Source organism: Pelmatolapia mariae, linkage group LG16_19, assembly GCF_036321145.2.
Source record: "Pelmatolapia mariae isolate MD_Pm_ZW linkage group LG16_19, Pm_UMD_F_2, whole genome shotgun sequence".
NCBI classification, from domain to species: Eukaryota; Metazoa; Chordata; class Actinopteri; order Cichliformes; family Cichlidae; genus Pelmatolapia; species Pelmatolapia mariae.
This window is the reverse complement of record NC_086241.1, coordinates 21,572,177-21,583,409: the sequence shown is the minus strand read 5'-3', so window position 1 is coordinate 21,583,409 and position 11,233 is coordinate 21,572,177. Positions and strand designations below refer to the sequence as shown.

Genomic DNA, 11,233 nt, shown 5'->3' with positions numbered 1-11,233 from the left:
TTGTCTTTTATTGGGATTAAATGTACAAATTTTAATCATTCTACATCAGTGCCAGACAGATTTTGCTTCCATCTATACAACATTTAGGACGATGATCTCAAAAATTGATTTGTTGGTACACTTTGGTTATAACGGGATGGACATGGTCAGTAACAATACTCAGTCTCTGCTGTTTAAATGATGAATGCCAAGTTGATGCAAATGTGCCAAGAAGTCGTCCCATACAACACATTTAACCTACCATCCCTACAAGGTCCTACCATCTGAAGTTGTAACAGAAATTGAGACTCCTAAGACCAGGAAGTGGTTTTTCTTTTTTCCAATATTCTGTTGATGTGTCCAGCTGAACCATCTTTCCTGTACTTTTCTAACATTGCTGACACCCGGTGTGGTCTTCTGCTGCTGTAGCACATTTGTTTCAAGAGTCTTTGTTCAGAGATGCTCTTCTGCATACTTTAGTTGTGTAACAAGTGTTTATTTCAGTTACCGTTTGCTTCCTATCCACTCACTGGATATTTTCTTTTTCATCTCTGTAAACCCTAGAGATGTGTCTGTGAGAGAATCCCAATACATGAGCATTTTCTAAAAACATGTAATTCAAGCAGCCAAGTATTATAAATAATATAATTCACACTGATCTGCTGCAATATAAATCCACCGGCTTTGGCAGGTCGTGGTAAGGGGATGTCCAGTCATCTCTGGCTTCAGTATGTTGCAGATTCTTTTGGCGCCGTGGGTTGCAAGGTGGAGCCTCCATGGCTCAAACTTGTTTTGCTAACACAGGGATAGTTGAACTGATTCAGGTTTGATTTGGATTCAGACTGCAGTTGATCTGACATGGGGGTGGGCGGCACTTAGACAAAAACAATATAAAGTTCTGTATTTACAATATACAGTCTATAGTCAGAGCCCAGCAGAAAGTTGCATTTTAAGAAGACGGTTGATGATATTCCCTTTATCTATCTGCTGGTTTTACTGTTGTTGATCACTGTTTAGCATTATCAACTGCTGTGCAAGTACAACCTTAAAGATGTAAAAATGGTTACATCAAATATCTGAACTCATAAAGAGTTTGTTTTTAGCCTTAATGTAGGGTTCATTGTTAGTTTTTAATTGTATAACATGAGAGAAAAGCTTATCACAACATAACACAAATACAAAGTGACTTAAAACTGTTTTCTCTGACTAGACACATTTAATTTAGCATCACATAAAGGATAAAAATGCAGCAAATCCTCATATCTGAGAAGCTGAAGCCACAAAATAGATATTTTTTTTGTTAGTTTAATAAATGACTCAAATTGTGTTTAGTAACACTGTTGCTGATACTGTAGGATGTCAGTGGGGAGACAGAGGAGGAACAGGACGAGGAGGAGATGAGGTACTGGGAATCAAAGACTCAAAGGGGTCCCTCGCCGTCTGCAGTAAAGAGGTGAGAAAAGGTTAAAGCGCCACGCTGATGGGACCTTCAGTTCTCCTAACCGAGAAGAGTCTGCACAATTTAATCCATACGCTGTGCAGATCAGTGATTCAACATGTAAACTCAGGCAGTTTATCATCACGAAGTCAGTAGGATGCTTTGATTACATGGTGTCTCCATATCAGGGGCACCACCAAGAGGGGGCCAGAGGGGGCACTGGCCACCCCCCAAAATTTGTTGGCTCTCTCTTTTTTGCCATATTTTTCAAGTAACCTATACTTGACAACAGCATTATAAAACTGGAAATCATGGTTTTGGTGTGTCACCCTAATATTTTTAGTGACCCCCATATGACCACCCTTGTGAAAAAATTCTGGCCGTGCCCCTGCTCTGTATTTTGTTGTGGTTTAAGGCTGCTGAACATTTTTAAAATAATTTGGTGGCACACTCAGTGTGAAAAAAACACAATGACCAATTTAAAGGTTACAAACCACTTCTACTATCTGTTTTGCAATGATACTAAAAATATTTATATTAATCCTATTTTTTTCACAGCCTGGTTGGTGTTTTGGAGTGACGACAATTACTCAGTTTATCTATGTTGTGTATGATTTGATGTACTGCTTTTAGGGTGTATTCATTCTTAACACAACAGCTGCAAAGCCAGCCAATAAAAGAAATGCCAGCATAGTGAAAGCTGCTTAAAACAGTGTTGATTGTTAGTGTTCCTCTTATTTACAACACAAATATTTTAGAAATCTGTCAGAAATCCATCAAGCATTTTGTTCAACCTCTAAAACCAACTGTTCTGTCCAGTAATTTAAGTAAATAACTGTATTTTAATTTTTTTTTTTTTTTAAAAAGTGGTTTACAATTTTTTTCCTGCTTTTTTGTACAATAGTAAATTTGAAAATTCATTTATAACAATCATAATTATACTTTAGCATTAAAAATATAATATTGATTAAAGTGCTTGTGCAAATTAATTGATTAACCATTACAGAAACATAAAATATGATTTTTGGTAATTACCAATACTTACAGCAGCTGTGGCATAAACCTTATTAGACTGGGTGGTGGTCTAATACATTTGTTTTCACTTCAGATCCTTCCAACATTTCTGTTTCAAATTACCCTTTCTCTCTTTTTTTCTATTTTTTAAAGTTTCAGCATCCTGGTCTTGCAGCAAACATGTCAGGACTTGAGCAATACAGGTTACTGATACTGATGTTTTTAGCAACACCTGTGTGTTTTTCCTGCTCTGGCAAGTTCAAACATCTGCTGTTTAAATGCCCACAGGGCCCTCAGCATTGTTTCTCTTCTGCATAGAAACTGAAATTTTTGCAAGACTCTAGGAACCATGGGGATATGAAATAAGGCAGAGCGACAACAGCACTACTCTGAGGACAGATGCTTTACTGGTTAAATATTTCTAACTGTCAAACCCTGTAAGTAAACAAACTTTCTTACCTCAGGTTTCTTTTTCTTGCCTGCTTTTTTCTACAATATGCAAAAACAAAATAACGAGAATAAAGGCACCAGAAAATGTGAGAATGTGACCATTAAAAAGTCTATCAACAAATGAAGTGTCCCAAACCTTTCTTTTTGATGGGTCAAGCACCTCATAAGGATCAGCATCTTTTGGTCTCTCAAGTTCCTGGACATAAATGAAAACAAATAACAATAATAATACAAAATTATACAATCCAATCTGTAGAGTCAAACATGATCAGATCATACAGCGGTTGGAGCTGTAGGTGAAGCTGTCCTTACCTGATAAATGCCATTTTCTTCCTGTTATTCAGCAAGAAGAACACAAACATGAAGTGAAGCTTGAATGCACACACATCCTCACACGCATTTATTTAATATAATTTAATCAACAGTTGAGAAATATTCACCACCAGCAGCAACTGTAAAGCATAAAGACACCGAAGAAAATGAAGACTTACAGTGACTCCAACAGATGGGCCTTTGGAAAACTATAGAGAGAGGCAAAAAGGACAAAAAAGTACAAATAAAATGTAGCACAGATCAATGTGATATAATAAGTCAGTTTGGCCTATCAGTGGCGATTAAAAAGACAAAAAAATTCAGGCTGTTTATGTGCTGTAATTTCTTCAAATTGTGACTGAGGCAATCTGAAAAAACCCCTCAAATTTAGTGAGATAAATGCTGTTAAAACTTCTAAAACATCTTTTCCGGGGTGAAGATTAGTTATTTTATTTGTCTTATATCGCTGTTAAAAATCTAAAACTGATATATTTGAAAATTTGTATGCACTTAGTTACTTATCAGAAGAATTTGTCAGATTAGAGAAGTAGAAAATGTTGCACGGTTGGCCCTGCAATGCAAATGATTTGCACTTTGAAGTCATTTAGTTAATTAATTGACTATTAGGCTGCTACAAAGTCACTTTAAACTAAACTATCAAGGTGTTAAATATCGCTATGTTTAGTTCTTCTTTTTATTTATGCACATTTATTATTTATGCTCCTTATTTCACAGGAGAGAAGATATTAAATATTGACTAAAAATAAAGTAGTGTTTATTTTTAGTCTAAATTTTAAGTTTAGACCAACCAGACCATCAATGTGCATGTTGATATAAATAACACATTTTAGGGTTGTTTTGCATGACGAGTCAAGACGGGAAAATTTCTACTTTGTCAAACTTCAGGAAGCTCTTGAGGTGTCCTTTGTATTTATATGAAAAGGATGATTCGGGGGAAATGACAGCACTCTTTATCCTGTTTTAAGAACTCTACACACACCACAAGCAGCTGATCTTTACGCCCTGCTAATCTGCTCTGAGTAAAGCCGTACAAATATTTTAATGGTGGAGATGCAGTACTGTAAACTATTTTAAAGACAAAACCAACATATGAGTTAAAAAAATAAAAGGTTCTCAAATCTGAATATTTGTATTATTTAAAGACGTCACAGAATTGAAACTGTTTGTTAAACAGGTTTGTTTAAAAAGTGATTTGACTGGTTTTAAAGTGTTTCTTGCTTTAGACCAACAGGTGATTTTAGGTGAGAAAATATCATTACATTCAGGATATGAGTGAGCTAATTAGTATTTCTGCATACCACAGATCCTCTTTATATGCTTTCTGAAGCTAATAATAGGATGCAAGATAACACTGAGATATGTCCTTTCCTCTGGACTGTTTTTAATGAAATATTACAGATGAATAGCTAATTGCTCAACTTTCTGTGTGTGAAAATAACTGACACATATGAATAAATCAAGACATTGATGTACAAGCTGAATAACAGTGGCCCCCGTGTTGATCCTTGCGGGACTCCAGTGTTACAAGCTCTTGATTACAACAGCACATTACTGATCTAAACACACTGGTTACAATCTGACAGAATTTTTACACACTTTACAGAGTAAAGAGTGGATCATGTTCTGGATTGATATTCAGTCCCATGATGTTTTTCTACATGCGCCGTAACCACCAACTTCTACATGGGCTGCTATAACTCACCTTTTCTCTGAAGAAGAACCCTGTGACAATGATGCAATAAATGATCAGAAATCCATCCAGGAAATAGCAGATGACTGGTTCAGTGAAAAAATTATCTGCAGGGCAAACAGAGCGAGAGAAAAAAGAAAATTTTCAGCTGATGTTCGAAGTAAATAACAAGTTACTTATAGCGAAACGTGACTGAGTTCTGGGAAGAGAAGAACACATTTCAGTGAAAAGGGAAATTTTCATCATTTAATTCTGCTCAGCAGAAAACCTCACGTTACAGGAGCACAAAGGCCAAATAATATGACAACGGAGCAGAAAAAGAAGATTTTACGTGAAATAAAAACAGAATATGATTGCATCTAAAGCCATGTAGAAACACCTGTGTGTGGAAATATCTCCTATTTGATAAAAGATCATATGTCTTCCCGATAGCGGAAGACATATGATAAGAAGAGATAAGAGTTACACACAGCACTGAGGAAACTACCGATACTGATCAGATTTTCATTTGCAGTAAATCTACATTCTTACATCATGTGTCATGGTTCTGTTGTTTACAGAAGCTCATCTTTCTGCCACTTCTTAAGTCCTGCTGAAGTCACCCTGGATTTTGTTGGCCTAAAGTTTTAATCCCTCGAAACAACTGTTTCTGTTTCCTTAACTAATTTTTGTTCAGTGTACGTATTACATCACTGTTCACTAAAACTGTAGGTTAATTGTTTATTATTCCTTGAAATTATGCCTTGTTTTTTCATGTAAAAGATGCCCAGTTACTGTTTTCTTATTGTAAAAAACAATCCCTTTCGAATGTTTCACTATTTGAAAAAGTAATGAGGTGAGTCTGAAGTAAGCCAATTCTCATCTGCACACTAATAAAGGAGATATCTAAGAAAAATATTATGGTGAAATCATATTACTGCTGGAAAAAACAAATATCCAGTAATGCAAGTGATAAATTATATTTTATTCTTAATAAAAAAATATACTCAATAAAACATATATTTTTTATTTTTAAAATATTTTATTATGTTTAAATATTACTATATTGCTTACTTTTTAAAATGTGTGCTTATATATTTTATGTAACAATATTCTTAGGATACATTAAAATGTAATATTTATAAGTATTAGTTCATTGTTAGGTTTGGTTAGTTTTTAAATTTTCTTTATAAAATTCACCTTTGGCTCTATTCGGGGAGAAACCAAAGGACGTCTGTACATATGAATCCGTTACATGGTGCACAAAATGTTTTGGAAAAACAACAACATTGTCTACAACATTTGTCGTGAGACAAATGAGAAAATTGAGTAAGACCCCTGAAACAGGAAATAAGAAACTACGTATCTGCAGTTTAGCACACTGAGTGTCTTCCTGTCAGCACGATGGGCTGCTTTGAGGTTTTTGTGAGGCTCATTTATCACAGAGTGCGGTTGGAACAGAAGAAATGTTGTGAGAACGTAGCCAGTGGTGGCGATTCACTGAGGCTGCAACGTCCTCATCAAACCTCCATCATTGAGAGCTGCTTCAGGATGTAGCTGCTCTTCTCATCTCAGGCTATTTTTATACTTCTAAACAGGAGATCTGTAAAAGTGACTTAAGAAAAGGAAGTATACCGTTTTCACATACCATTTAAATTTGCTTTATTTAAAAAAAAAACTGTAAGTGGGTTGTACCTTTTTAGGAAACAGATAACATTTAGTTTATACATAATAATTTTAGAAGATCACACATCTATAGCTTACGATAACCCTTAAGCAACCAAGATATTTTAAAACCCCCAAAATATTATGAATAAAGCAGGTTATTTATGATTTCTTTCTATTTTTATATACAGAAATGCTTTTTCTCATTGCTCTGTTTGTATTTATCATACCTATACTGTTTCTGCTCTCCATTTCAAATATCCTAAGAAGCTCTAATGTTATTAGTACTTGTGGATTTTTAGCGATTTTCATACATTTAACTTACATTTAGCCTTGTCGGTTGATTTGTTTTCACTGTCATTTTGGTCATTAAGTGTTTGTCTCAATGAGCTGCTTTAATTCTTGGTGGCATAGATTCAACAACGTGCTAGAACCATTCCCCAGAGATTTTGGTCCATATCGCTCTCAGCTGCACATCTGTGATGTCAAGCTCCCATTCCTCTACGTCCTAAATGTGCCGTACTGGATTGAGATCTGTGGAGGCTGTTTGAGAACAGTGAACTCATTGTCAAAGAAACACATTTGAAATTATTTGAGCTTTGTGACGTTTTTCTGCTGGAAGCAGCCATCAGTAGACTGGTATGCTGTGATCATAGAAGGATAGACGTAGGTCAGCAACAACACTGTTTAAACAATGCTTACTCTGTACCGAGGGGCCAAAAGTGTGACAAGAAAATATCCCTCAAATCATTGTACGACAAGCAGCTTGATCTGTTGATACACAGCAAGGCGGATTAGCAGGATTCAAGTTGTATGTGCCAAATTCTGACCCCACCATTCCAATGTTGCAGCAGAAATCGAGACTGATCAGACCAGGCAGTGTTTTTCCAATCGTTTTGAAATATTGTGCACATGACCCCATGTGAAATGTAGCATCCGTTTCCTGTCATTAGATGATGGGAGTGGCACTCAGTCTGGTCTTCTGCTCAAAATTCAATGTGTTTTGCATTCAGAGATGCTTTTCTGCAAACCTTGGTTGTGATGGGTTGTTGTTTGAGTTACTGTTGACTTCCTATTAGCTCTAAGCAGTCTGGACATTCTCCTGAAATTCTGACATCAAAACGACATTCTCACCTAGAGAACTGCTGCTCTTCTTTTCCTGACCATTCTCTGTAAACCCGAGACACCGAGTTTCTGTGATGTCATTGGCTGATAATAAGTAGTTGAACAGGTGTAGCTGACAAAGTGGCTGGGGTTCATAAATGACCTCACTCCGTCACTTGTAATGTAAATGTGTTCAGACAATGAGCATATTTACTGTTGTGAGAGAAGTTTAGAAGAACATTTTCTTTTATCTGAATTTTTCTTTACACTGCAGTCTCCTTCATGGTTCCTCTTTAACAGTCACAGTGCCTCAATGGCATCGACGGCACCTCGTCTGATAGGCCTCATGATTCAACAGGCGCTAAGTCACTTAAAAATGAACAATATCACAGGAGCAGCTATAGTTCCTTACTTTCTAATAAGACTGTAAACACAACTATGCTCACGTTTCCTGTCACCTATAGTGGCACAAACACATTGGCTCAAAGCTTCTTTTTTTTTTGCTCTTATGACGCTAAGTGCCATTTCTTAACCACATTTCAAAGGGTGGAAACTAAATGCTGGATGCCCTCTGATGTCTTCTTTTTTTATAGCCTTTACAACTCTGAAGGCATCAATTAGTTCAATTTTAGCAATTAGCTCAATTTTAGATCCTGCTGTTTAGAGGAGCCCAAGGTTGTTAAGTGTTATTAGAAACTTATCAGCTCTGAAACTGGCAGCAGCTAGCAGAGTCTTAATGACTCAATTAAGACCTAACGACTTAATGAAGTTCTCAGTGTTATGTTTGGAGTGAGGGTCATTTTTATGGTCCGTTTGGGGCGAGGGTTCTATTTGCTTGTTTTTATTTTGAAAATATTTTTTTAAGCCAAATCTTTTTACGCAGCTGAATGAGAAAGGAATCAGTCTTCATGTCTGACTCTCAAATGTAAAGACAAGCATGTTTACTTCACAAAAGCTGTGCCCGCTGAATCCTCTTAATGAGGAATGTGCCAGTAATTTTAAATTCATGCGCCGCAGCTGTTGTTCCGACTCTCAAAAGTCTTTCAAAGTATTTCAAATTATGTGGGCGATGTTACATTTCCAAAGATACCACAAAAGTCAGGTTTAATTTTAAAAAAAGGCAGTGTTAAAATAATGCACAAAGGTACGAAATATAATGAGTGAACTATTTGAATATTTCAGCGTAATAAAGCTTTAATGAAGAGCTGGAACAAGCTGATGCAAAATTAATGTGCTGCTCTATGAGACGGATCATTTTTCTACGCTTTAGGGTGCTTAAAGGGGAAACAACAGGAGGAAAAAAGCATGTTAATGGTTTAAAGTGTGAGTTGCTGTTATTATCGCACTATATTTTAAGGGAAATAAAGAAACGATGCCCTTCAAAGGGTTGCATGGATGTGAATGCAAAAAAACTAACAAGTATGCATAAGAATGTGTTGACACAGAAGCCATTCTTTACATTTCTTTACTGCTGTAGGAGTCTTTACTGTATTCAAACGTACGGCTAAAAATTCTCCCTTTTCTTTCTCTAATCCCTTCATCACGATGAATCTGACTGAAGCACAAGACAGCACTTGAAAGCGTTTGTAAAACTGTGGCATAAAAGAGAAAGTCTGGGAAGCGTCAAATTCACACAAACATAATCTGCCTATAAAAAGTCCACAGAAGAGCTGCCCTGCATTTATTAATGCACAGAGCAACAGGTAAAATGCAAAAGGCCAATGTGCTTCTGCAGCACGTACTGTCCAAGAGAGTTAAAAATGTTTATTTAGTGTATTTAAATTTAACTTAAGTCACTAGGGGACAGCAGTTGTGTTAGTCATTCTCATCTACTTTGATTCGAATGTTAGACAGATATTTTTAGAATATTGAGTGGAAAATGCAAAAGTTCCCTCATGTTTAATTTCCTTAACGTGTAAGAGAAGCTCAGCTACTTTTTCCATTCAACATAAAGCTACACAGTGAATATAAATCTCCTCTAATCATGACTCACTTGCTGCTTTTGAGACACAGACACTGAAAAAGTGATGACAAATTTTGTCCCAGCGTAGATGCATTTCTCCAAAAACTGCCAGATCCTGAGCTCAACTATGAATGTAAATGTACATGTGAAAAATTGTTCTAGGGTTGCAGCTTTGTTTTACATTTTGCAGCAATAGTAAGAATTTGAAAAATTAAATAACGCTTTAAGATAAATGTTAATGCTTTAAATAAATGGTATAACTCAAGTAAAACCACGACAGTGCATGAATAAATGTACTTACTGAGATTTAAAAAAACAAAGAACTGTGTTTAAAGAATTTAGTTTGGAGTTTTTAATGCCAGTGAGCTTATGTTCGTCTTTTCAGTCAGATAGACAGTTTAAGCTTTTTTTCACATGCAGGAAAATCATTAAATTATAATTTTTTAAAGCAGCTGTTTTGTATTTGTGTGACTTACCAGAACAGGAAACAGGCACCGCTAGTACGGAAAGCGCAAACACACCTTTCCTCAGTGTGTCCATGGCTCTCTGTCTGTAAAAACAAGCCTATCTGTGCTTCTATCTTATGACAGCTAGTTGCTTCTGGTTTCCTCACACTGATCTCTGATCACTGTGATCAGAGGAAGTGGCTGAACTGACAACCTACCAATGGACTGAGACTGGGGCTGTCTGCACTTCAAAGCATTTTATAACCTTCAACGCCCACTGTAGGTCTCACTGACGAAGCTGGGTTTTGTTTAAATGTTTTCCTAAAAGCATGATTTTAGTATGAATGATTGGCTCATATTGTGCCTTTTTCAACCTTTTAAAACAACTTTTTTTCTTTAACGAGCAGCTCTGCTTTTTGGGTCAGAGGAAGTCTATCTTAGGCAGTAATGAGGAGATACACTGTTATGCTGGATGATTTGGACAAGTGGAAACATGTTAAAAGGAAATTAAAACTCTCAAACTTGTGGCATGGATAGCAGCTAGATTGAGAATAAGTAACTACCAGGAGGCATGTGTGGGTTAAGTTTTAGAAGGTAATACATGCAGGCTTTAAGTTATTTAACTTCATGTTCAGAAAAGTGTATGAGTGGTTTATTACACATCATGACACTTTTATCATTCGGTCATCATCCATAAAATTGTTATTTTATTGTTGGGAATATTGTTTGTATCTATGGCAACATTCTCCTCATGTGACATAATTATAGTTAAATTGTATGTAGTTCACACTATTTTAATAAACATTAATCTTGTAATAAAATATATGAAGTGTTTATGTGCTAAGTTTGATGTAATGATCTTTTTTGTGGTGTTCTGCTGTAAATATGTAGCACAAATAATGCAGATTATGAAAATCATGTAGAACAAATCTACGTAATGTAAAGTTGGACAAATATTCTTCTTACGTAACACTGCACGAACCATTCTATACTCAGACTGCGATGTCCCAGATGTGTCTGCTGTTTAACAGGGGATATGTTTAAGTAGCTCAAAGGTCAAAAGACAGGTTGTGAGTGTGTGGGTAAAGGAAAAGGTTTCAGACATGAGCCCTCTGCCTCGCGTCTGTCTCATGTTGCATTATGACACTGATCTGTGACACTGAAGGAAAATA

At 36.1% G+C, this 11,233-nt stretch overlaps 1 protein-coding gene across 1 annotated transcript; it reads right to left on the bottom strand.

Annotated features, from left to right (window-relative positions):
- Nucleotides 1–5: 5 nt before the first annotated feature.
- On the bottom strand, nucleotides 6–10,172 carry LOC134644209 (T-cell surface glycoprotein CD3 zeta chain-like). The gene is made up of 7 exons (XM_063497010.1): nucleotides 10,092–10,172; nucleotides 4,917–5,011; nucleotides 3,373–3,402; nucleotides 3,194–3,214; nucleotides 3,018–3,077; nucleotides 2,891–2,920; nucleotides 6–1,419 (listed from the first exon to the last, which is right to left on the bottom strand). Exons 1-7 carry the CDS (start codon nucleotides 10,153–10,155, stop codon nucleotides 1,339–1,341), a joined length of 381 nt encoding a protein of 126 aa, XP_063353080.1. The 5' UTR covers nucleotides 10,156–10,172; the 3' UTR covers nucleotides 6–1,338.
- Nucleotides 10,173–11,233: the final 1,061 nt, after the last annotated feature.